Genomic DNA, 23816 nt, shown 5'->3' with positions numbered 1-23816 from the left:
TTAAGTAACAAATCACATGCAGAACTTGAGCTGGAAAAATGGTTCCAAACCCAGCTCCATAATCTTCCTTTAACTGAATGCCACTGCATCATATCATTTCATTTGGTCTCTGACTTTAAACTGAAGACCCCATCAGATTCATTTAGGGGTGGGCATCACAGGGTCGACTGTACTAATAATTTGACTTGCGATTAAACTTGGGATGCACTGTGTTGCTTCCTAGACTTATCTCCCCGACTCCATGAAAAATAAAGAGTAGAACAAGTGCCTCAGAAAATGCTTCTTGAATCTAATTATCTCAACTTGAACATCTTTGCTTACTTCCTAAAAGGGTTTGTTCTACCTTGGGCTTTGTTTATGTTCTATAGAACAGGTTTCATATTCTAATGCAGAAATTCTCACTTATCTTGATGTCTATAATAATCCCAGGCACATGTGAGATGCTCCACATCTACTCGCTGACACTTTAGCTTTCTCCATTTAATCCACCAAGATATTGTTGCCTCTTAATAGTAATATTCAACATGCCAAGTACTCTTTTACAATTCTCCTGTTCCTCTTCCCTGCTCCTCCTCTTCCTCCTCTTCCTCTGCTGCTTTCTATCTCTTCTCTTATTGCTATTAGCATCACTATTTAGTCCAGACTGACTCTTACTTGCTTTATTTTTGCCTCCATCTCCCATGTCTGGGATTAGAAGCATGCTCTAACACATCCAGCTGTGTTGTGGGTTTTTTTTTTTTATAAGTCATTTACATAACCTTTACATCTCTAAGATCCAGCCATTTAGCAGTCTCTCTAATGTGGACTGGGACTAAAAATAAAGGAGAAAAATAAGCATTGCCTAAGAATAGAGGTTCCTATCTGCTATTTAGGATGACCGGAAAATGTGACCCATTTGGGGAATCTTTGTGACACAGTGTTTGATAAGGTGTGATACTGGAATCAAATGTGGGAGGGTGGCTGTCAGCAGGTTGTTTCAACTCTTTGGCTTCAGTTTGCTTATCACTACAATGTGAGGGCAACATTACTGGAGATAGTCGAGGCCCCTTCTGGTGCAGACTCCTGAGATATTATGACTTGGGCACCCTTCCTCCTTGAGGCCGGTTTGTTCATCTGGAAAACGAGAGGTGAATGAGCATCAAAGTCCTAACAATGTGTGACTTCAAAGGAATGAACTTTTAGCTATCCAGAAAATCTAGTTATACAGAGAGGCCAATCCTCAAGGATATTGGTTAGCCAGAATTTTACTGTACATTAATACACAGTTAAAGGGACTAATTTAGTGTTTAGGAAAACATTTGGGACTGGTTAAAACTGTGGAAAAATACTAACTCTTTGTAGAGAATGTTGACTTTAGTGTATACAATTACCATCTTGTTGTATGGTTTCCCCCTTTACACTAGAGTTCTTTTTGGGAATAAGCGTGTGTGTGTGTGTGTGTGTGTGTGTGTGTGTGTGTGTGTGTGTATACCAGATAGGAGACTGACAATACTAATCTGTTCCTATTTCTAAGGCCATTGTTGATAAGTGATATCCAAAGTAGCATACCAAAGCAGGTGACATGCATTGCCAGCCACCCAGCATCACAGTGATAGCATCTCTGGGATGTATTTGCTCCCTGTGATAGAGTCTACTTCTAAAAGTCTATGTCTGAAGAACTAGTTTATGATGATAGTGAAGAGTACACTAATCCCCTGATAAAGTCTCCAAAAGAGAAGAGGGCAGAGAGAGTAAGTCAGGAACTTGCAGTTAGCTGCTGACACTTGATTCTTAGCTGTGATCATTTCTACCTATTGATAGAAATGAATGACAGGATGGGATTGACTCTTTCATGATCCCAATTAATTTTATCCTACAGAACTAGAAAGATGACAGTAAATGCCATTTCTCTGCAGAAGATGGCTATCCTAGTCTGACTTGAGTAGTATTTTTATCTTTGCTATTTGACTCCTTAGCAGACACTCAGCTGTGGGGTCTCCGGGTTTCTGTTGAGTGTCTAAGCCCTTCTAAATTCTGACCGCGCATGCGCGCGCGCGCACACACACACACACACACACACACACACACACACACACACACAAGCTACTATCCTAGATTTACTCCACCTTATTCTGAAAAGTCCTACTGTTTGTTCATTCCATTGATGTCCCTGGGATGATCTCTAATTATTTCTCCACTTAAACTCAATAGCTTTTTCAAAATTGAACAGAAGCCTCATATGTTACAGGAGCACTCCATGCTTGACTGTCCACAAACCCTGTGAAGTTTAAACTTAACTCCACCGACTTGGCACAGAACAAAGTACATACAAGATGTCCTTGGCAAACCTAGTTGGGAGTTAGGGTGTAAAGGGCAGCCTTAGGATCAGTATTTGAGAAGTTGTACCAGTGTTTCAGTCCGACACTGAAGAAAGCAGTGATTGCAGCAGGCCATGCACTAGGGTCTTGAGTTCCAGCTGCACTAGAAATCGCAAACGAATGAAGAAAAACAAACCTCATGTGATACCCGAACGTTAACGCTAGCTTTGTAGCACCTGTCTTCTTCCACTTGTCTGATCTCACTCTTAATTGATTTCCAGTGGAGGCAAGCTTCCTAATTGGGAATAGCATCAACTCATCCTTAAGTTCATGGTTGATGCTCCAGTGTGAGTTGTGTCTATTTTAATTCAACCATGACTTTCTTTTATTTTTTGTCACACATTAGGTGAACCCCACAGCTCAGTGCACCCAAGCACTGCTGAAGATGATCTACTGCTCTCACTGCCGGGGCCTGGTGACTGTGAAACCCTGTTACAACTATTGCTCAAACATCATGAGAGGCTGTTTGGCCAACCAAGGAGACCTTGATTTTGAGTGGAACAATTTCATAGGTAAGCAAGTGATTGATGTGTTTGTTTTACTAGAGACGTCTCCACTTCTGGCCACAAGAACTGTTGCCATTGCCAGCTATGAAATTTTCAATTCATTTTAGTGTTAGACGTTCGCCAGAGTCCTGGCTCTGCTGCACTCAGTACTTTGAGGTTAGTAAAATCAGTACTTCAAGTAAGTGTCCTCTTTAAGAAGACAGTTAGATAGATACACTGACTTTTAATGTTGCAGGGGTACCTTTTTGATATTTTCTGTGAACCACTCAGGTTTAGTCCTCATCCTAGGTCTCTCTTCATGTTCACTCTGATGCACAGTCTTCACAGAGTCATGAAGGTAGTAGCTTTGAAGATTCTCTCTTGGGCTGGGCAGGCGGCTCAGTGGGCAAAGTGCTTGTTTTGCTTGAACAGGGGTCTGTTTGATCTCTAGAAACAGAAAAAAAGCTAGGCATGGTGGTGTGCTTGTAATCCCAGGATGTGGGAAACAAGGACACTCAGCTCAGCCTGAGCACAGTGCTCCAGGATAGTGAGAGAGATTCTGTCTCAAAAAGATTAGGGTGACAGTATCGTTCTTGGGGAACCTGAAAGAGTTCTTTGTATTTGATATGTAAGGTTGATGTAAGCCCCCCTCCCCTCCCCTCCCTCCTCTCTCACCTCTCCCCTTCTCCCCGATCTCTTCTTCCTCTCCCCTCTCCGTTTTTTTTTTTTTTTTTTTTTTTTTTTTTTACATTGCAACTGACTCTTTGGCAGACTGGCCAGATACCCATTTGACCATTGGATTAGAACTCTGATGTGGAAAATTACTGGATTTGTTTTTGTAGTGCACTTAGCCATGGTAGACTCCTCTTATGTGAGTGGGCAGAGTCTTTCTCTGATTATTTGGAAAGTAAGATTGTTGAGTGTTTCTGCCACTTAGGAAAACATTACTAGGACCCAGACCATACTCTAAGCAAGCTAGCTAGTTTCTGAAAAGGGCAATTACGATTTCCGGGAAAACGCTGTCATCTAATTTAGTGCTCAGAGTGTACATTAGTCCTGAAACCTCCAAGGCCAACATTGAAATTTACAAAGCCCAGCACTGATGGGACATCACTCACATGCTTAGAGTGTACCAATTCATTCTCTTACTCCCTAATCACATTTACGGAATTGCAGGCTGAAATGTCTTTATAGAAACCAAGTTTTTGCTAAATCATTGACATCATGGGAAGCAAGCATGTAATATGCTGCCTTGGATTTGCTTTATTTTGTTTCATTTTGTTTGTTGTGTGTGGGGGGACTTAATTTTTCTTTTCTTTTCTTTTTTTCTGGAGTAGAGAAAATTGTAGTAAGAAAACCCTTTTTAGACTGAGTGAGAATGACTTGCCATATTAAGTCTGTTTGAAAGTGCATCAATAAATTGGCTCCCACAGATTTTTAAACATAGACACTGGGGGAAAAGATGTAAATATTAAGCACTTAAGCACAATCGTGGCCTAAATAGCTGAAAGCTGGAAACCATGGGGAAAAAAGCTTTTACATACAGAATGAAACCAGGGGAATAAAAACTATGGTGCTTTCCCATCTAAGGTCACCCCGAATTAGACCTTCCTATAGCATTTGTAATTCACTTACTTTTCTTTCCTAAATTTCAGTGTTGGTTTGGTTGGTTTGGTTTGGTTTGATTTGGTTTCGTTTTGCTTTGTTTCTTGCCATGTAGTCCAGGGTGGCCTCCAAGTCACCATCCCCTAGCCTCTGCCTCCAGATGGTTGGAATTACAGGTGTACTGTACCACAGCTGGTTCAACTTAATTCTTAAAGAAAGATGGTGGGGCTTTGATTTAACTTTTGCACATAGTAGGCTTTTCTTTGGGACAAGGGCATCTTTCGCATGCAGTACAAAACCATGATGACAGTGATTAAGCTTTGGTTCCTTTCTTACCCTGAGGATAGTCCAGGGCATTTGCCACCGTGTTCTCTGTTAAGTCATCTTGCCCAGCAGCGACTACTACCAAGGCCCTCTCACACATCCTTGTATTAAACTACCAATTTCTTTTACATCTCTTCTAAGATGTTACAGATCCACAGCATATCAGAAACATTCTCTGGCTGGCTTAAGTAATGTTTTCAGCCTTAAGTTGTTGCTGCTGTTCTTGGAGCGTATTTTTTTTTTTTAATTGCACGTGCTATCTGTGAAGAAACAAAATTAAACCCAAGTGGAAATGGATGGGATTTTGGAATTGATTTTCTGCAGCTATTTTAAATGATACTTTTTGGAGTGATATAGTATGCAATTGTATGTAAATATTTTAATAGACACACTACTCTTTATTTCTAATAAAGCTGATATGAAAGGCCAGGCATAATAGACATGTTAATCTCCTGTTCGTTTTTATGTATTTTTCACAAGGATTTAATTAATCTCCTCCATGGTTGTACAATTCAGTCCCAATTACATGCTTCTGCTGTAAATATTCATATTTCTCTTCTCTCCCCTTCTCTCTTTCTTTCTTTCTCTCTCTCTCTCTCTCTCTCTCTCTCTCTCTCTCTCTCTCTCTCTCTCTCTGTGTGTGTGTCCCTCCCTTCCTCTCTGGAATCTTTTTTGCTGTTTATTTTGACTGCACCGTTACTGCATAGCCAAGGATTTGTTTTATTTTTTTTTTAAATCACATCTTGGGTTTAAGTTGGGAAGCTGCATCCAGCTCTTCCAGTTAGGTTGGAAGGCTAAAGATGTGGGTCTCTCATTATTTATTGGAGACAAAATGAAAAAGGAATCACTTTCCTTAGTGAGAGGGGAATACTTCTTTTTCAACATTGTTTTTTATGAGCATACATTAATTATACATAATAATGGGTTTCATATGACATTTTCATACATGCATATAATGTATTTGATCATACTCATCCCAATTACCCTCACTTGTCCCTTCCTACTGCTGCTGATTCCCAAGAAAGGGATGCTCTTCTGGGTAAATTGGGAAGGGTTTGTTTAGACCAGTGCCTTGAGCTCGTCTTGTGGTTCTTTCTGAAACCAAGCAGGGATTTTTTTTTCCAAGTGAGCCTTGCTGCTGGGCTCTCCCTGTACCCACAACTACGTCTGCCTATCACCACAAGTTCTAAGTGCTAAGTCTTGCCAGTCTTCAACAGGATGGATGGGTCCAAATACAGGAAACACCTTTGAAAACTCACCTTTATAGCAGACTGTTACAAAGCCTTCAGTTTGCAAAGCAAACCAAATGCTGGCCCTTTGACCAAAAGAAATTTGTTTTCAGAGAACCATAAATTATTTTTAGGTTCAACTTGTCTGTCACATACTGTGCCTCTGTTAACACTCATTTGACTCGGAGCCAACCCTATTAATGTCATATGTTGTTTGCTGCCAATGGGAATTCAGTACTGAGAGGAACACTTAGCCTTCTGGGGAAGAATACTCCTTTCTGGTTCTAGAAAATGGGGGGGGGGGTCTAACTCCTTTGCTTGTCATTCATTAGCACTGGAGTATAAAAGAGAAAACCCCATTTAGGTTGAGCTCAGCTTTTAAGAGCACTTCATTTTAAGAGCACTTCCAGAGGTCCTATTGGTCCCCACCACCTATATCAGGTACCTCACAATCACCTCTATCTCCAGCTCCAAGGGGATCAGACAACTGTGGCTCCAAGGCACCCACTCTTCATTTGCATATATCCACAGACAGACTGACAGATGGAACAAACACACATAGAAATTAATAATAATAAAAAGGGGTGCTGGAGAGATGGCTCAGCAGTTAAGAACACTGACTGCTCTTCCAGAGGTCCTGACTTCAATTCCCAACAACCACATGGTGGCTCACAACCATCTGAAATGGGATCTGATGTCCTCTTCTGGTGTGTCTGAAGACAGCTACAGTGTGCTCATATACATATAATAAATAAATCTTTAGAAAATGACTTTAGAAAATGATAATAATTTTTTTAACTTTCCTGTTTAATAATTATGCATCCTTTTTCTCCTTGGGGGTGGGGAAGGATTTCATTTCCAAGAGTTCTTCCACTTTTGTACAAGTATCAGATTAAGAATGCCAACTCATAATCCCCAAATGCACAACAAATAACAGCTTATTTTCTTTAAGGAATCCAGTACTTGATAGAAAAATGCTAGGTTCTTCCCAAGTCTAAAAGTGACTTGCAGGTATCAGTGAAGTGGTGCACCACAGATGGACAATGTTTGTGCGGTATATGTTGTCTCACGGTTTCACTGGACTACACAAAGGTGTGTGTGTTACTACTAAATCATTTGAGACCCTCACATTGGCAAACAAACTTATCTTCGCCCCCAAAAGGCATGCCTCAAAAAGGTTCATTATTTGAAGTTATTAGAACCCCCAGAACACTTTCATTTCTATTACCCCACTGTGCACTCAGGGATCCGAAATGTCTCACTAAACAAAATGAAAGAAAAGAATTGGTGTGCCAGGATTGTAACTGATTTATGTTTTCAAGTCTCGTAAATGGACCTGAAAGGAAAAGATCCCAGGGAAGTGTCTGGGAGAACAGGCATGGTACTCTGCCCCCAGCATCACGGTTGGCAGCTGAATGCTGGCTGACACTCAAAGGACTGAACAATCCTGATGATAGATGATTCCTGATTGAATTGCCACAGAACAGAAAATGCATCTGGCCCCTTCACATTTTAGCATACTACTGATAGATAATGTATAGATGCAATTTGAACTCATGGGAATTACTAGAAAATATGAATAAATTGAAAAAAGTCTGTTTGCTTTCTCTCCCAAGAAAGAAAAGGCTGCGAAATAGTCAAGACTGATTCTCAAATCTGAACTAATGATATACTCTCTGTGTTTTTCTCCAAACCTTATTAGATGCCATGCTGATGGTGGCAGAGAGGCTGGAGGGTCCTTTCAACATTGAGTCCGTTATGGATCCCATTGATGTGAAGATTTCTGACGCTATCATGAACATGCAGGATAATAGTGTTCAAGTGTCTCAGAAGGTATTGAAGGCAGGATGCTGGGCAGGAGAGCTAGAGATGCCCTCTGTCTTGTCCTGTAAAGTCCCTAATATAAACTCACTTCCAATGCAGGTTTTCCAAGGCTGTGGACCTCCGAAGCCTCTCCCAGCTGGACGAATTTCTCGCTCCATCTCTGAAAGTGCCTTCAGTGCTCGATTCAGACCTTATCATCCAGAGCAACGCCCAACCACGGCAGCTGGCACTAGTTTGGACCGACTGGTGAGCACTTTTAACAGGGATGGGTGTGTTTAATGGCAAGGAACTGCAAACATTTGCTTAAAAATGAACTTTTCATTGGAAAGCATACAAGTGTAAGTCTTTTACATTCTGGCTTTTTAATGTAGTTATATGTGGGTGGCAGTAAATGTGCCTCGTTTTCTGTCTTAGAACATTTCTGTATTGTCGAGGAAATGGGTTGTAACACGTTTCATCTCCCAACTTCCCTCTAATGTCACTCTGTGTTTACTGAGCATCTGTTATATACCTATTGAACAGCTTAGACCTAATGCCCAAGGGGAATCTCAAAGAAATAAGGCAGGGTCTTGGTCTCAAAAGACCTCAACAAAGGGAGAGGGGCTTCAGACTAAGCTGTTCAATAGGTGCCAAAATAGTCTAGGACTAAACAACTTAAAATCCTGAATTGATTTTGTATGATAACATTAACTTGCATGGATTTACTTTTTTTTTTGGCCAACAAACCCAATAATGTCAATTTAAGACATCCTCACATTATTTGTGCCAAACCCAAAATGTCTAGACATGAGTACCATCCACCTTGTACATAGTAAGCAAATGAATAAGTACCTGTGGGTAGAAAAGATATCTTTACCATTGGCTACTCTTTCCTAATCACCTTTTCAAAGTAAATGTCCTCATAGAAAAAAGAAACCTTGATTCAGTCCATCTTCATTGTGTTTTAAATATTTCAAAAACTTCGGTGATGCATTTTAGTGTATTGGATTTTAAAGCTAAAGTGGTTCGAGGGCAGAGAGCCACATGGTGTGAGGTGAAAGGAGATAATAGTATTCTAGGATAATTAGATACTTTCGTGCAAGTATCAGGTAAAAATACCCAAATGCACAGATGGCAGGAAAACAAATAACAGCTTGTTTTCTTTAGGGAATCCAGAACTTGCTAGAAAATGCTAGGTTCCTCCAAAGTCTAAAAGTGACTTGTGGGTATCAGGGAGGCGACATGCCACACATGGACAAGATTACATATATGACAGCACGCTGTGGCAACCTGGGAATACTAGTACAGTAGTAGGAGGGACCATAGAGCAGGAAGCCTGACAGGATACGGATGTGAAAGTACGATGAAGAATGCCAGTAAAGTTTTCCTGTGTGATGTGGATGCTTGGTTCAGACTGTAAAACCCTGGAGTGAAAGACTGTGTTTGCAGAGTAGAAGGCTTGGCGCACCTCAGATGGCAGTTACATGAGGAGGTAGAGAGCAGATCCAGGCAGCTCCTTTAGAGTTTGCATTTGAGCTATTAATTCCGCTGAGAGATTATTTCTGAGTGTAAAACCTGTATATTTTTTCTTCAGCCTGTACTTGAAACAGTGAGTTGCATATAATCCACAAATACTTAGAAATGATCAAAAGGTACATCCATAAGTACTTTGGATTTGGCTTGGTTGTTTGAGATGGCTTTATGTTAACAAAATTACTTGCCTGCTTGTGGGTTTTATTATCATTTCATATATATGGGTGTTTTGCTTGCATATATGTGTGTACCTGGTAAGTGAAAGAGCACAAGAAGGCATCAGATCCTCTGAGACTGAAGTTATAGACAACTGTGAGCTATTAAGTGGGTAATAATAAAATATTAAGTGGGTAGGAATAAACCCAGATTCTCTCATTCTTTGATTTAAAGATGTATATAAATGTGTTTTGATTATATTAGCCTTTTTTTGTTGTCTTCCAAGTTAGTTCCCTTTCTACTTGTGTGTTACATGTATGTGTCCCAATGAGTTTAATAGGTTGATTAAAGAAGCAAGGGTGAGGGGCTATTTACAAAATCATAGGCAGCTTGTCAGTGGCTACACCTCTGACAAAAATGGAAGGGGTTTTGCTTTCTGTCCCCAGCTGATTTGGAACTCAGTGTAGATCAGCTACCACGAACCTCAAGCTTGAAACCTTCCTCCTGCCTTACTTAGCCTCCTGCCTGCTAGGATTCTACACAGTAGTTTTGCATTCATACATGGGTGGACCTTTTTCTTTTTTCTTTTTTCTTTTTTCCCCTTAGGTTACTGATGTCAAGGAGAAACTGAAACAAGCTAAGAAGTTCTGGTCCTCTCTCCCAAGCACCGTTTGCAATGATGAGAGGATGGCAGCAGGAAATGAAAATGAGGATGACTGCTGGAATGGCAAGGGCAAAAGCAGGTCAGCCTCCCCCCACCAAAGGAAGTAGCATCCTCTCCCATCCAGGGTGCCTGGCTGGCCTTCCAATATGGCCCTCTCAGCTGCTACCCAAGGGAAGCAGCTTACAGTGGGGTAGTGATGACACGGTTTCTTGATGATCTTGGGCATAAACCTTGCCATTTAGGTGTTCAAAAAGTCAACCAGATACTTACAAAGGACTAGGCTTGGTAGTGGTTATATTCCAGTATTAAGGGCTATTAAAAAAAATATTTAGTGCCTGTGGCCCTTGATTCAGGGACCTGGCTTTATAAAGCACCACTTTTCAAAAGATCACATTCTCTTTCTTGATGATTCTATGTGTCCTACCCTGGCATACTCTGTGAATGAGATTGAGAGGGTGTTTTTCTTTGACAGAACAGTTGCCACAAAAAAAGGATCACTTTCAAAAAGTTTACAGTCAGATCACAGAAAGTATACATTCCCAGGATCAGGAGTAATTACAGTTGATTATAAATGAAACAACTTCTGTTCTACCATAGTCATTGGAGATCCTAAACTTGAGCAAAGTCTTCGAGCTCTTCTACTCAGTGATCATTGTCAACAGGACCATTTCTTCCTTTCAGGTACCTGTTTGCAGTGACAGGAAACGGATTAGCCAACCAGGGCAACAACCCAGAAGTCCAGGTTGACACCAGCAAGCCAGACATACTGATCCTTCGTCAGATCATGGCCCTTCGGGTTATGACCAGTAAAATGAAGAATGCTTACAATGGGAATGACGTGGACTTCTTTGATATCAGTAAGCCTTGGTGACTTTCATGGGCAGGGTTTGTTCTTCTCTGACTTGGTGAGAATATGTGCAATACTTGTTCTTTTCTTTTCAATGTAGGCGATGAAAGTAGCGGAGAGGGAAGTGGAAGTGGGTGTGAATATCAGCAGTGCCCTTCGGAGTTCGAGTACAACGCTACTGACCATTCTGTGAAGAGTGCCAATGAGAAAGCTGACAGTGCCGGTGGTACCCACGCAGAGGCAAAGCCCTACCTCCTTGCTGTCCTTTGCATCCTGTTCCTCGCTGTGCAGGGAGAGTGGAGATAATTGTCAAACTCTGAGTAAAAGTGTTCATCATCAGAAAGTTCAAAGGCACCAGTTCTCACTTTTTTTTTTTTTTCCATCCTAGTGACTTTGCTTTTTAAATGAATGGACAACAATGTACAGTTTTTACTGTGTGGCCACTGGTTTAAGTGATGTTGGCTTTGTTTTTCTCATTCAGTTTGAGGAGACAGCAGGGCCTCCTGCCTTTAAGTTTGTTTCCCCCACCCCCGCTCCTTTGAGACTCGTGTTATGCGTGGCTAGCAGTGTAGGTACAGAATTGTAGTTAGTTGTGCATTGGTGATCTTGTTTTCTTTGTTGGCTTCTCTCATTTTATTTGTGGGGTTTTTCTTTTCCAATTATGGTCTCACCTTGTTTCTCACAAGAAAACCAGGGTCCTTTCTTGGCATGTAACATGTACGTATTTCTGAAATATTAAATAGTTGTACAGAAGCAGGTTTATTTATCATGTTATCTTATTAAAAGAAAAAGCCCAAACAAGCTGAAAAATTTCCATTTATCCCTGTTATTTTATTTTAGCTGCCTTATTGGGAGAGGAGTGGAGTTGCCTTTGAGTTTCCTTCCTTCCTTCCTTCCTTCCTTCCTTCCTTCCTTCCTTCCTTCCTCTCTTCCTCTCTCTCTTTCATTTGTTTGTATTAAGTTAGGACAGAATGTGAAGGCACAAGCAGGGTTCTGAGCCAGTTGCCAGACTGTGTGCAAACACCAGGACAAGAACAGAAGGAGACTTGGAAGAGACTGCAGATCGCTCATTTTTATGGAGTCGAATCACACATAACTCAATTTATTGAACCCACCCAAACTTAAAGTGGACCCCATCCAGGAAAGTAAAGATTTTTGATATAGTCTCCCTTAAAAGAAGAACAGCACTCGGGATGTCCCACTTAGTAGCCCATGGACACACTTAGGCTTGGGGGTGTTTATTAAATACAGGACAAATTAGGAATTCACACTATACCAATTTCTGTATTAGTTAGTGCTGACACTCTTTCTGGTTTTTATCTCTATGGCAGTAACAAGTGACCAGTGACCTCATTTGTTCCCATGTTAGAGTGATGCAGATTTCTGACCCACTGACCACTCTGGGAATCATGCCATAAAAGGGAGCTGCCTGGCAGCTAGCCAGAACTGGGGCATAACCTGGGTTCAGTGAATAGTTGTTAACACTCTTTTGAGCAGTTTTTGTCTGTGTGTACATACTTGAATTGCCTTTGTTTTGTATGTTTGTTTGTTTTAGATTCTGGTTTTTAAAACAGTATAAGGTTATCTACTTTGATTTTTTTTTGCCTGCTCCTTTTGATCAGCCAAATGAAGGACTTAGAGTGGTCTGCATCCACTTGCTATTCATCCCAGCCCAGGAGCCCACGGGGAGGAGAACTGAGTGTTGAGTTCCCATGTCTTATCTTTTGTGGGAGGGATGAGAACAGGTAAAACTGAGAAGAGCACATCTCAGTGTGTCCTAGCTACGTGGATGGAGTGGCAAAGGCCCTAACTGCTGTCCCAGGCCAAAGACTGTCTACTGCCTTGCCCCCTTGGAAGCCCTTTCCTTGTGTACAAATAACCAATCAGAAAAATCTGAGAACATGGCAGGTCATTTCAAAGTGAGGTCTCAAGTCTTCAGAAAGACTACAGCCGTGCAAAGTCTCTTCCTGTTCTAAAAGTCATTTAGATCCCACAACACTGAATTGAAAGCCCACAGAGAGGCGGTTTCATGTTACTGTCCAATCTTAAGCTGTAAGAGGAAATCTCTATTTTTATATTGAAACACGATTACTTGATAGCTCAGGGTCTACATTTCACTCAACTTTTTACACCAAATTCTGAAGAATGGTCAAAATAAAATATTGGGGGCTGTTGTAAACACAGGCTTAATTTTATTAGAAATAGCCAGTTATTTATTAAAACACGATGTTAATAAAATAGGCATATTCCGGCTGGTGTGTATAAGTGTTTTTTTTCTTAAATCAAATCACAGAAAACATAAACTCCATTTATATAAGAGGGAAACTAGATTGTAAATAACTGGGCTGCCTTGTGAGAACTTGGAAAATGTGCTGATAGTTAGAAGTACCTCAGTCGTGAGGAATTTCCTTTTTAGCTTAGACTGCTATTACTTTTACTTGGTAGAAATGAATCTGGTCTCCAAAATATGGCTCAAAGAGTTGTCCCTGTAGACCTTGTTAGATTGTTTTTAATTTAAAACCTTGAACTCTGCCCAGCTGTTTTCTTTCAGTCAAGTCCTCCAAACTAATAACATTTTCCGAATTAAATATTCTCGAAGGTTTCTTTGGACGCTCGCTGATTTGTTTTCTTTCTTTACATTTTTTTCCTCTGTTGCCCTTTTATTATTTAAATTGTCTTTTGCTTTTGAACTTGAACTATGAAATAAACAAACCATAGATTTTTCCATTCAGGTCTGACTGGACAACTTTTGGCTTCTCACCAGCTGGCAGGCTTACCCTCCCCCTACTACCACCACCAACCCCTTCCCCCAGTAGAGAAGAAAGGCAAGTTGAATATTTGAAAACCTTCAGAGTTTAGAGCGGGAGGCAGGATAAAAGCCTTATAAGCAGGACCCGACTTCCCCAAAGTTAGCAGCATGTGAAGGATGTAAGTTTTACCAAGTTGTTTATAAAGTACTTTTCTTTCAAACACTTCACACACTCTACATTTAAGACAAACATCATGGAAGAGATTGCCAGAAAAGGGGAAGGCAACGAAAAAAGAAAAGAAGTTTCATAATGCAACTTGTATATTTGTAAAAGAGTGAGCAGCTATTATTTGGATAAAAGTAAAAGAAGCACGAAGAGCTGGTGATTTGCACCTTTAAGCTTGAATTCGACTATTTAAAAACCTAAGAGTTTACATGAAATATAAATTGTCACTTGTGATAATAGAACCAACAATAAAATAAGTAGATGGTGCCATATGTAGTTGTACTTCCCGTTTTGTGTTGGAAGAATGTTTACTTACATAGTGAAACAGTTTAGTAAGTTAATGACAGTAGCTAGTTGATGACAGCTGTTCTCAACCCATGGGTCACAGCCACTTTGGGGGTCAAGCGACCTTTTCACGGGGTTACATATCAGGTACTCTGCATATCAAATATTTACATTACAATTCATAACAGTAGCAAAGTTACAGTTAGAAGCAACAAAAACGTTACGGTTGGGGTCATCACAACATGAGAAGCTGCATTAAAGGGTTACAGCATTAGGAAGGTTGAGAAGTGCTGTCCTAGAGGAATGGCTGTGTCTGAGAGACAGATCTCATTGGCAAATGTAAAATCATATCTTGCCCCCTGGAAATAGCAGAAAAACACTCAGAAAACATCCGACTCAGAACTTACTGGGAAAAATATAACTGCATTCTATGATAACCTTGTAAATTGAGTTTCTATACTTTTGACCTAGTAACTCTTCTAAAACCTGTGTACTGAAAATACTAGTTGAAAACAGCTGGAGAAATAAGTATCTCAGCTGGTAGAATGCTTGGCTAGCATATTTGAGACAGCCCTAGGTTCCATTTCTCAGCACCTCATAAACGGAAGGATGATGTATACGTGGGGACAAGGACATCAGAATGTCACATTTTATTCTCCTAGTTATGTTAGCTGAAATATATTGATAGTGGAGGGCCAATGATAATGGATTTGAGTAACTGTAGACACCTATGCTGAGAGCATACTTTTCACTGGTGCCGTACTTTGATATTTAGTGCACATGGCCCAGAATCATAGCACAGTTTTTCAAGAAGCCAATATTAAGAAAGATGGACCACCTAGAGTTATGGGAGCGCAACTCAAGTGCACAGCATTTGTTTTAAGATTCAGTCTTGTCATTACCATTTGAGACAGTACTCACCAAGGCTGCTGGGAAGAGCACAGAACTACCAGCAATGTCTGGGAATGGGTCTAAGGAGCTCCTTTGACCTGGAGTGTACTTGGGATTTCCTCGTACAACGTATTCTTTCTTGATGCTCTCTCAAGCTGCTGATGCCCTCAGTATTATCAGCCACGCAGGATGGAGATAGGAATATTAGGAAAATATCTAAATGGTTCTGGTTATTGCATGAAGTTACCTGTTCTATGGATAAGGAATTATTATTATTATACACAAATTGAGTTTTTGTGTAAAATTGAATGCTTATGGCTCAGTGTTTGAAGAGACTTCTGAGTTCAGTAAAACCTATAGAAATTTATTTTTCAGCACAAATGTCCATGTGTGGAATTAAAATACACAGTGCAATATACTTTTGACATTTCTTTTTCTTAAGTTGGTACCTTGCTATTTTGCTCAGGATGGCCCTCAGCTCCTTGGTTCAAGTGATCCTCCTGCTCCAGCCTCCCAAGTAGCTGAGACCATATCACTGTCCCTGATAACTATTGTCCTCCCCGTCCAGGATTTTGCACATGTTAAGAATGTTCTGCAACTGAGCTGCACACATGACCCTATTTTTGGAATTTCTTAACAAATTAACAGAAAACTAGGAAAAATACAGAAGAGCAGTAGAAAGAATAATGCATCAATCCCAGCAGATAAAGGCTGATAGTAGATGACCTCAGAGGGGCATGTACATAATGACTCCAGAAAGATTACACGATCTTGTACTCAGATCTCTGGAAAAGCCTTTTGCAAGAACTTTGTCATATTGTTCTTAATTCTTGTTTCTTGTATGACAGTGCTAGGAGAACATTTGTATATATGCACATAGCCACACACGTACTGTATGACCGATTGATAATGTATTTTCTAGTACTTAACTCCAGATAGATCTTAGTCTTACTCTCGCTTATGGACTGCCTTCCTCTGGCTGTCAGTGGCATATGCTTAGGAAATGCAGACTGCTTTTAATAATAGCCTAAAGGGAACAGAATTAGAAAGGTAAGTCTCCTGCCAAGAAAAAAATTACATATAAAATGCATTCCAGAGCCCAAATAGCATTTCTTAGATTTACCACGGCCTGAGATTTTTTTTAACTCACCACATATAACCAAAAGTAGACCATTAGCCTCTCTTCATGGGGACTCACTGTACAGTGCATTTGTGTATGGGATTGGCCGCAATATCAGTCATTGGTTGACTTTTCTAAACATGTATGTAGATCTCAATTCTGTTTCAATGAAATGTGTCCTTAAAGCCGTTCATGGCCTTGCTCTAAACTCTCCTTTCAAATGGAATGATTTTTTTAAACTCTTGTTATTTCTTTCTGAATCGTTTGCCACCAACTTTGGCAGCAGCAGTGAACAGTCATTTAGGTATGTTTTGCTGTGGTGAGAAAACAAACTTTTTGCTATTTAGTTACCTGTAATGTTCTGACAGAAAGAGAGTGGTATCTTAGTATTTTAATGCTGGGAAAAGATACCATGGCCGTGGTAACTCTTATCAAAGAAAGAATTTTAATTGGAGCTGGCTCACAGTTTTAGAGGTTTAGTCCATTTTCGTCATGGGAGAGTGGCAGTACTCAGGCAGACATGGTGCTGGAGAAGTAGCTGAGAGTTCTACATCGTGATCCACAAACAGATGGGAGAGAGACTTGGACCTGGCATGGGCTTCTGAAGACTTCCAAGCCCATCCCTAGTGACACACTTCCTCCAGCAAGGCTATGCCCACTCCAACGAGGCCATACCTCCTGATTCTTTCAAATAGTGCCACTTCCTGGTGACCACACATGCAAATCTATGTATGAACCTATAGGAACAAGTCTTATTCAGACCACCACAGGTAGGAAGAACAATGTGTGTGGCCCTAGGACCAGGCCACATTGATTACCACACACAGTCCTGCAGCTTAGAGATCACACCACCATCCAAAAGAGTCAAAGGTCTGGAAGAAGTTAGGGAATTTGTGTAAGGGTGACATGCAAATAGGGTCAAGAAGCAGACTGGGAACAAAGCCAGATTTCCCATCAGAACTTGTTCCTTTCAAATGCTGCTGATCCTTCTGCAATCTCTTATCTTACTCCAAGATATCTGAATCATTAGGAAAGAATGAAGCTTGTCAAGTTGGCTACCTACAAAAGTATCCTAGCCCCGAGGAAGGGTCAGGGGAATGGCTATGGAAGGTATTGGGTGACTTGGCTGACCTGAGTAAAGGGAGTCCAAGGCCACCTGGAAACAAATTTCAAATCTCTCACAGTGTTTCTTTGCTCTATGGACGTCAATGCTGAAAGAGATCCAGTGATCTTGCATGGTGCCTACATGATATCAATAAGCTTGCTCTTAAAGAACCAATATTAAATGGTCCTGGAGAACAGCCTCCAGTGGTCATGTTAAAGGGTCCTGACACCTGAAGTGCTAGGAAGGTTCAACTAGCTGCAATGACACAAGCTGATGAGGGAAATAAATACCATAATTTCTGTAGAGAAAAATCCATACCTACTGTATCCTGGGACTTAACTCTTGGCACAAGTAAAGTCATCTTCAGTTAAGTAAGGCCCAATGGGCGTAATCTGGGCTTCTTAACATTCTGTCTTAAATGTCAACACCCGTGTCAGAGACTGGACAAGGAATAAAAAACAAGAGGCACGGTTCTAAATGTGTGTGTGTGTGTGTGTGTGTGTGTGTGTGTGTGTGTGTGTGTGTGCGTGCAGAAAGCCAGAAGTTAACATGGGACATCTTCTTTTACGGCTTTCCTCCTTGTACTTTGGGATAAAGTCTCTCACTGAAGTTGGAGCTCAATGTTTCTGCCCCTAGGCTAACCGTGCCTGGCCAAACCCTTGCTGGGGTTACTGGAATGGGCTTCTGTGCCCACTTTACACATAAGTGCTGAGGATTTGAACTCAGACTCAGGTCATGTTTTTCACAACAGGCATTTAGCACCCTGAGCCAGTCCCTAAGTAGGCTGTTGTTAAAAAGAGGTTTCTCCTACTGGATTTAGAGCACACTAAAGAAAAAAAATCATTCAAAAACAGACTCCATGTTTTAGAAAGAAGTTTTTCTGTTTAAGATCCATCTCCAGTCCAGACTGGCTGTGAAGTTGTCAGGCAGCCAAGGCAAACTTTGATGCAGCTGACCCTCCTGTGCCCTCCCATGTGCTGGGGTGGCTGGTGTGTACCACCGCATCCAACTGAGAAGGTATTTTTGGCTTGCCATTTTCCACCCAGGAGAGGAACCCAAAGCTTTTGTTATGAACACGTGTCCCAGCGTGCCCATTTGGCAGTGAGTAGAATGGAGCAGGTTCTGATCTAGGTGTACTCTGGACACAGAGACCGTGCAAACAGCAGGGATTAGGGCTCCACCATCAAGTAAAGAACAAGCAAGGCATGGTTTGTCCATGTACCCTAGGCGTGTAGAACTGGGAGCTTTTGCAAAAAGAAGTTCAGCCGTACTCACTGATCAGGCTCGAGACACTGTGAGCTGATGGTGGCTATCCAATAGGAAACACAAGCCTTAGGTTGCAAAGGAAATTCCCAGTAAGATGATATTTGAGGTACTTGTCAGAGATAAGTTTTCTGCATTTATTATTTTGAGTTACCCTGCTCATTAGGTTATCGGCGTACATGTAAATCAGGCCTCCTGGGTAGAGCCATATATGCCCCACATCACATTGTTTCCCAGTTTCTTTTATGGGGGACTTAAAGTACGTCCATGCAAAGAACATAAAAGTCCTTGTCATACTGAGAAACAAACTAGAGAGATGAAGTGCCCATGGGATGGCCAGTCATTGGATAGCAGCAATCTCTCTCTGGGTGTGTGGGCCTTGAAAACCACATAGAACTTGAGGCAAGTTATAATTTATGACATATCCTTTTCTGGTCTCCACGTGGGAGGGCAAGAGAAAAAAATGTGAAGTGAAGTCTCTCCCCCAAGGAAGCCCCATAGTCCCACTGGAGAGGCAAAGGTGGCCAGGAAACATGCCAGCGAGTACATACATTCTCAGCTGGCCTGCAGGGCCCTGGACAGCTGTGCACCCCTATGGAGGGGGAACAGATAATGCTGGCCTCAATGGGAGGGTAGAATTTCAATAAACAAGCCGAAGAGGGAATTAACCTCAGAGCTCCTGTGGGAAGGACTAACGATGGGTTTTTCCTGTTGTGTGAGTATTGCCAGTTCCCTCAACCATGGAACACAGCACTGGCTGCTGTGCAGTCAGTTGCAGGAGGAAAGGCAAGAAGATGGGGCTGAATGTTGTCTGTGGACCATAAATGGTGAGCAGGCACTTGTGCTGGTAGTAAGGGAGGCAGAAAAGAATGACGCTTTAAAAAAAAAAAAAAAAAAAAACAAAGCAGAGGGATGGAGAGAGATGGATCAGAAGGTAAGTGCACTGGCTATGCTTCCAAAGGACCTGGGTTCAATTCTTATCATCCACACGGCTGGTTACAATCATCGGTAACTCCAGTTCCAGGAGATTCAAAGCCTCTGAAGGCACAAGGCATCCACATGGTACACAAATAAACATGCATGCAAAATATTGGAACACATAAAATTAAAATTATTAATAATAACAATAATGAAAAAGAAGAAGGAGAAGAGGAAGAGGAAGAAGAGGAAGAGGAAGAAGAAAACAGTTAGCAATGGATATGTGGCTCAGTAGGAAAGCTTTTGCCCCTCATATACAAGTTTCTTCCCCAGAAGCCCAATGAGCAAACAGCAGAAGATGTTGGGCTCCCTAGTACAGGACTGGGGAAAGATGGTCAGAATGATGCCCTAAAGAAGCCAGGCAAGGATGTCTAGAATTCAAGTGGATAGGTTTATATGTAAGTTTTTGAGTAGGGCAAGACATAATGGTAGTGGGAGTCCATGACATGGATCTTTTGCAGTTGTTCTATGGAGCAAAAATGTGTTGAGAACATTGCTTTCAAGTCTGAGGGTGTCCGGCTCCCTTTAGGCCCATGGTGTCTTAGTTAACCCCAGACAGTCTTGATTTGATATAACACAAAGGGAAGTCTGAACTTCTTATTTTATTTACTTACATTTTTGGTGACAGGATCTCATATATTTGCTATGTAGCTGAAGTTGATATTGAACATCTGATCCTCTTGCCTCTACCCCTTCCTTGAGTGCTGGGATTATAAGCATGTGGCACCATACCCAGTTGATGCGGTGCTGAAGATGGAACTCAGGGCTTTGTGCCATGCTAGGCAAGTACTCTACCAACTGAGCCACATTGCTAGCCCTAGATGTCGTTTAAGTAAAGCATGTTAAAAATGATCATTTAGTGAAAACAAAAAGACATTATGATAGGGAAGAAAAAAAAACCTAAAGAAAGGGAGGATGAACAAAGGAGGGGAGGGTAATAGAATGTATGTCTCAAAAAAGCCACCTAAGAAAAAGAAAAAATGCTTGTAATAAAAAAGTACTATAGATGCAAACAAGCAGATATTGGTAATATAAAAAGGTGGCTCTCCCAATTCCTACTCTCATCACACCTTTAAATCCTTCCAGGTGTGTATACAAGCCTTCCCCCCAAGTCTCCAAGCATGATTTCCAGCTGCCCTCAGGACTCTGCTTCCAGAAGCATTCCAGAGATCCTAGACACTTTAGGCCACCCTCCGCTGCTCTGGCCTGACTCTGGAGAGAAACACAGGATGAATGCCTGGAGTCTGTCTTTTCAGGTTGCATCCTAAGATTGCATGGGAGCTGTGATACTTTGTCAGCCATTGGGCAGCCAGTTAGTGGGATGAGTGAGCACAGTATAAAGTAGCCTATAGAAGAGCTACTCAGGTAGGGTGAAAGGGACTGAGCTTTGCCATCTCTCCTCTCTATGCCATCTTTGGTATCTGAGATCAGAATGGGCAAGCAACAAAGCAAGTGTTTTCATTCTGGGTATTTCTCTTAAATGAAGGTCAATGTGGCTCTTTCCAGGGCAGAGAGTAGTTGGGAGGATAGACTGGGAATAGTTCTTTTTGGGATCTGGAAAGGAGAACCGTGTCCTAAGGTCATGGGCTAGGGTACAAAGAACTACTCTGTCACAGAGCTTTTCCCAGATCAGTGACTCTTGTGCAGTCCCTTGCTCCCCAGGTGCTTGGAGGAGGGATGACTCCATTCTGAGATCTGATCACTGAGCTTAACCTTTTGCAGTGAGCACAAGTTGGAATGTGGACAGCAGGAACCTCTGCTGCAGGGACTCTGAGACAGACCATAGCCCCATCAGTCAGTCCTCATCGTCTTGGGCTATATACACTGCTCACAGTTAGCATGGACCTAGTCTGGCTGCAAAGCCTACGTCTTCTGCCCAAATCCAATGATAGCGGGAAGATTACCTTCGCATGAAAACTTTACTGCTGAGTTTTGCTAGGAAATCAGCAGTCCAGACAAGGGTGAGAAACCTATTTTATCCTGGCACCAAACCCTTGGCTCAATCCTGAGTACAGCATAAACTAAATGTGGTGGTGAGTACCTGTATTCCAAGCACACAGCCGAGTGAAGGAGCAGGAGAACCAGAAGTTCAAACTCATTCTCAACAATATAATGAGCCCAGATTAGCCTCATTTGACAGCTTATTTAAAGAGTAAGGGAGATAAAAATGAGGGGAGGCAGAAGGGGAGTAGAGAATTGCAGGGAGGAGAAAAGAGGGGTTGAGGGGAGAGTTTAAGTCTGTACTAATCTTGTGTCCACACAACCAAGGGGGCGGGGAATACAAATACTAGGCCTTTTCTGTAGTTGGTAGGCGGCACACTCAGGTGACCCTCAGCTGCTTACCTTCTGTCCCACCCTTCCCAGCATATTCCTGCCAGGTTGTGAGTTTCCAGGAAAACGCTATCCACATTTTATAGATTACAGTCCTTCTCTCCTGGCCACATAGCAAAGAGACAGCAGCCCCTCCAATTTCAGGGTTGATATGGATCAGATCAGTTCTGCAGAAGTGTCTCCCATTCCTACCCACCGTCTCCAAAAGAATCCAAAGTTGTCTTCAGAAGAGCAGGAGTTGAGAAGATGTAGGCTAGTGTCAACAAAGGACAGGGACTCATTAGATGTTTGTCATCTTTCCTCTTAGACTGGCTCTTGAGTCTTCAGTGGTTTTCACAATCAAGCCTTTGGGGGGAAATCAATAAAAGAAAATAACTTTCAGGGCTCTTTGACCTGTGGTTTCTTTGCAAAACAATAGTTTAATGGCACTCACATCTGGAATAGTGTGATGGCACTCACATCTGTAATAATTTGAAGTGATCTTCATTACTGAGTTCAAGTTAGGGACATATGTAAGTCAATTTATCAATTGTACTCTGTTTACAGAAAAAACATATTGTCCAACTTGAAGACATTTGGTGGGAAGGCAGAGACAGGGTCTTCCCATGTCGCTCTAGTTTTCACTGTGTTGTTGGCACAACTTCAGACTCCAAAGTGTTGGGATGACAGATGAACACCAGGACACCAAGGTCAGCTTGAGCAGTGTCACTAGATGAGTGCCTTTGGAAATTTTCTGGATATATTATGGGGGCAAATCTGACACTTTTTTATTTTACTTTTTGTTGCTATGACAAACACAGTGATCAAAAGGAACTTTGGGGAGGAGGTCTCAGGTCACAGTCAGTCTTTGAGGGAAGTCAGCTAAGAACTCAAGGCAGGGATTTGGAGGCAGAAACTGAAGCAAAGACCATGGAGGAACACTGCTTACTGGGCTGCTTCCCTTTTTCATGCTCAGCCAGTTTTCTGATACAACCCAGAGGTAACAGCCCAACAATGAGCAGAGCCTGCCTATCTCAACCAGCAATCATGAAAAGACCCTCGCAGATATGACCATGGGTTAATCTGATAGAGACAAACTTCAGCTGAGACTCCCTCAGCTAAAACTGAGCTGTATCAAGTTGATAGCTGAAGCTAACTAGAAGAGAGACCTAGAAATCTATGTGGCCCATGAGGGCTCTGCCTTACCCATTGCACAAACACTGATAGGACACCGTGCCAAGCATTTTGCTAGACACTGGAGATATATGAATGAAGGAAAATAGACTTGGCATCCATTGTGGTGGTTCTTACCACTAGAAAGAGAGATTAAATGATCACACCAGTGAAAGTAATTATAATGGGAAATAGGACCCCTCCAGCACAAAATAATCCAACTAGGGACTTAGAGAGCCCTACCTCCAGTTAGCAATTATGGTACCACCTAAAGTCTAGGGAAGCCCTTCTTCAACTTGGGCACACATCAGAATTTCCCGAGAGAGCTCGATGAACTGATAGTTGCTGAGACCCAGCTCCAGATTTTCTGACTCTGAAGAACAGGATTAGAGCCCAGTCAGTTGTGTATTTCCCAAACTCCCATTGAGACAACACTTAGAAAATCACTGGTCCAACCAAAGGGCTTTGGAGCTCTGCAGCCCTATTGGGTAGTCACTTGGGGTGTCTGCAGAGAAATCCTGGCAGGAACAGAATGAGGTAAATTGCCTTAGACTGCTAAATTTCTTGTCAGTTTTTCACAGTGCTAAATTGAACCAAAGTGTTGGGAGCCGACTTTTAGCAGAAAGCGGCTAGATCAACTTTGCAGCCATCTTGAGCCATATACCCTGACAAGAGACTTGTTTTTCAACAGCCTACAACAGCTGAGCACACTC

At 41.7% G+C, this 23816-nt stretch overlaps 1 protein-coding gene across 1 annotated transcript in view; it reads left to right on the top strand.

Annotated features, from left to right (window-relative positions):
* The window catches only part of Gpc4 (glypican 4), a 109998-nt gene extending 95748 nt beyond the window's left edge, over positions 1-14250 (top strand). Inside the window, exons 4-9 of the mRNA XM_034485559.1 lie at positions 2704-2869; positions 7703-7833; positions 7924-8070; positions 10099-10235; positions 10838-11013; positions 11104-14250. Of these exons, the coding sequence (XP_034341450.1) occupies positions 2704-2869; positions 7703-7833; positions 7924-8070; positions 10099-10235; positions 10838-11013; positions 11104-11309 (963 nt within the window). The 3' untranslated portion in view covers positions 11310-14250. The remainder of the gene's footprint in view (positions 1-2703; positions 2870-7702; positions 7834-7923; positions 8071-10098; positions 10236-10837; positions 11014-11103) is intronic.
* Positions 14251-23816: the final 9566 nt, after the last annotated feature.

The sequence above is a fragment of the Arvicanthis niloticus genome, chromosome X, assembly GCF_011762505.2.
Source record: "Arvicanthis niloticus isolate mArvNil1 chromosome X, mArvNil1.pat.X, whole genome shotgun sequence".
In the NCBI taxonomy this organism is placed as follows: Eukaryota; Metazoa; Chordata; class Mammalia; order Rodentia; family Muridae; genus Arvicanthis; species Arvicanthis niloticus.
Note: the sequence above shows the minus strand (reverse complement) of the source record. Positions and strands in the feature narration are given on the sequence as shown.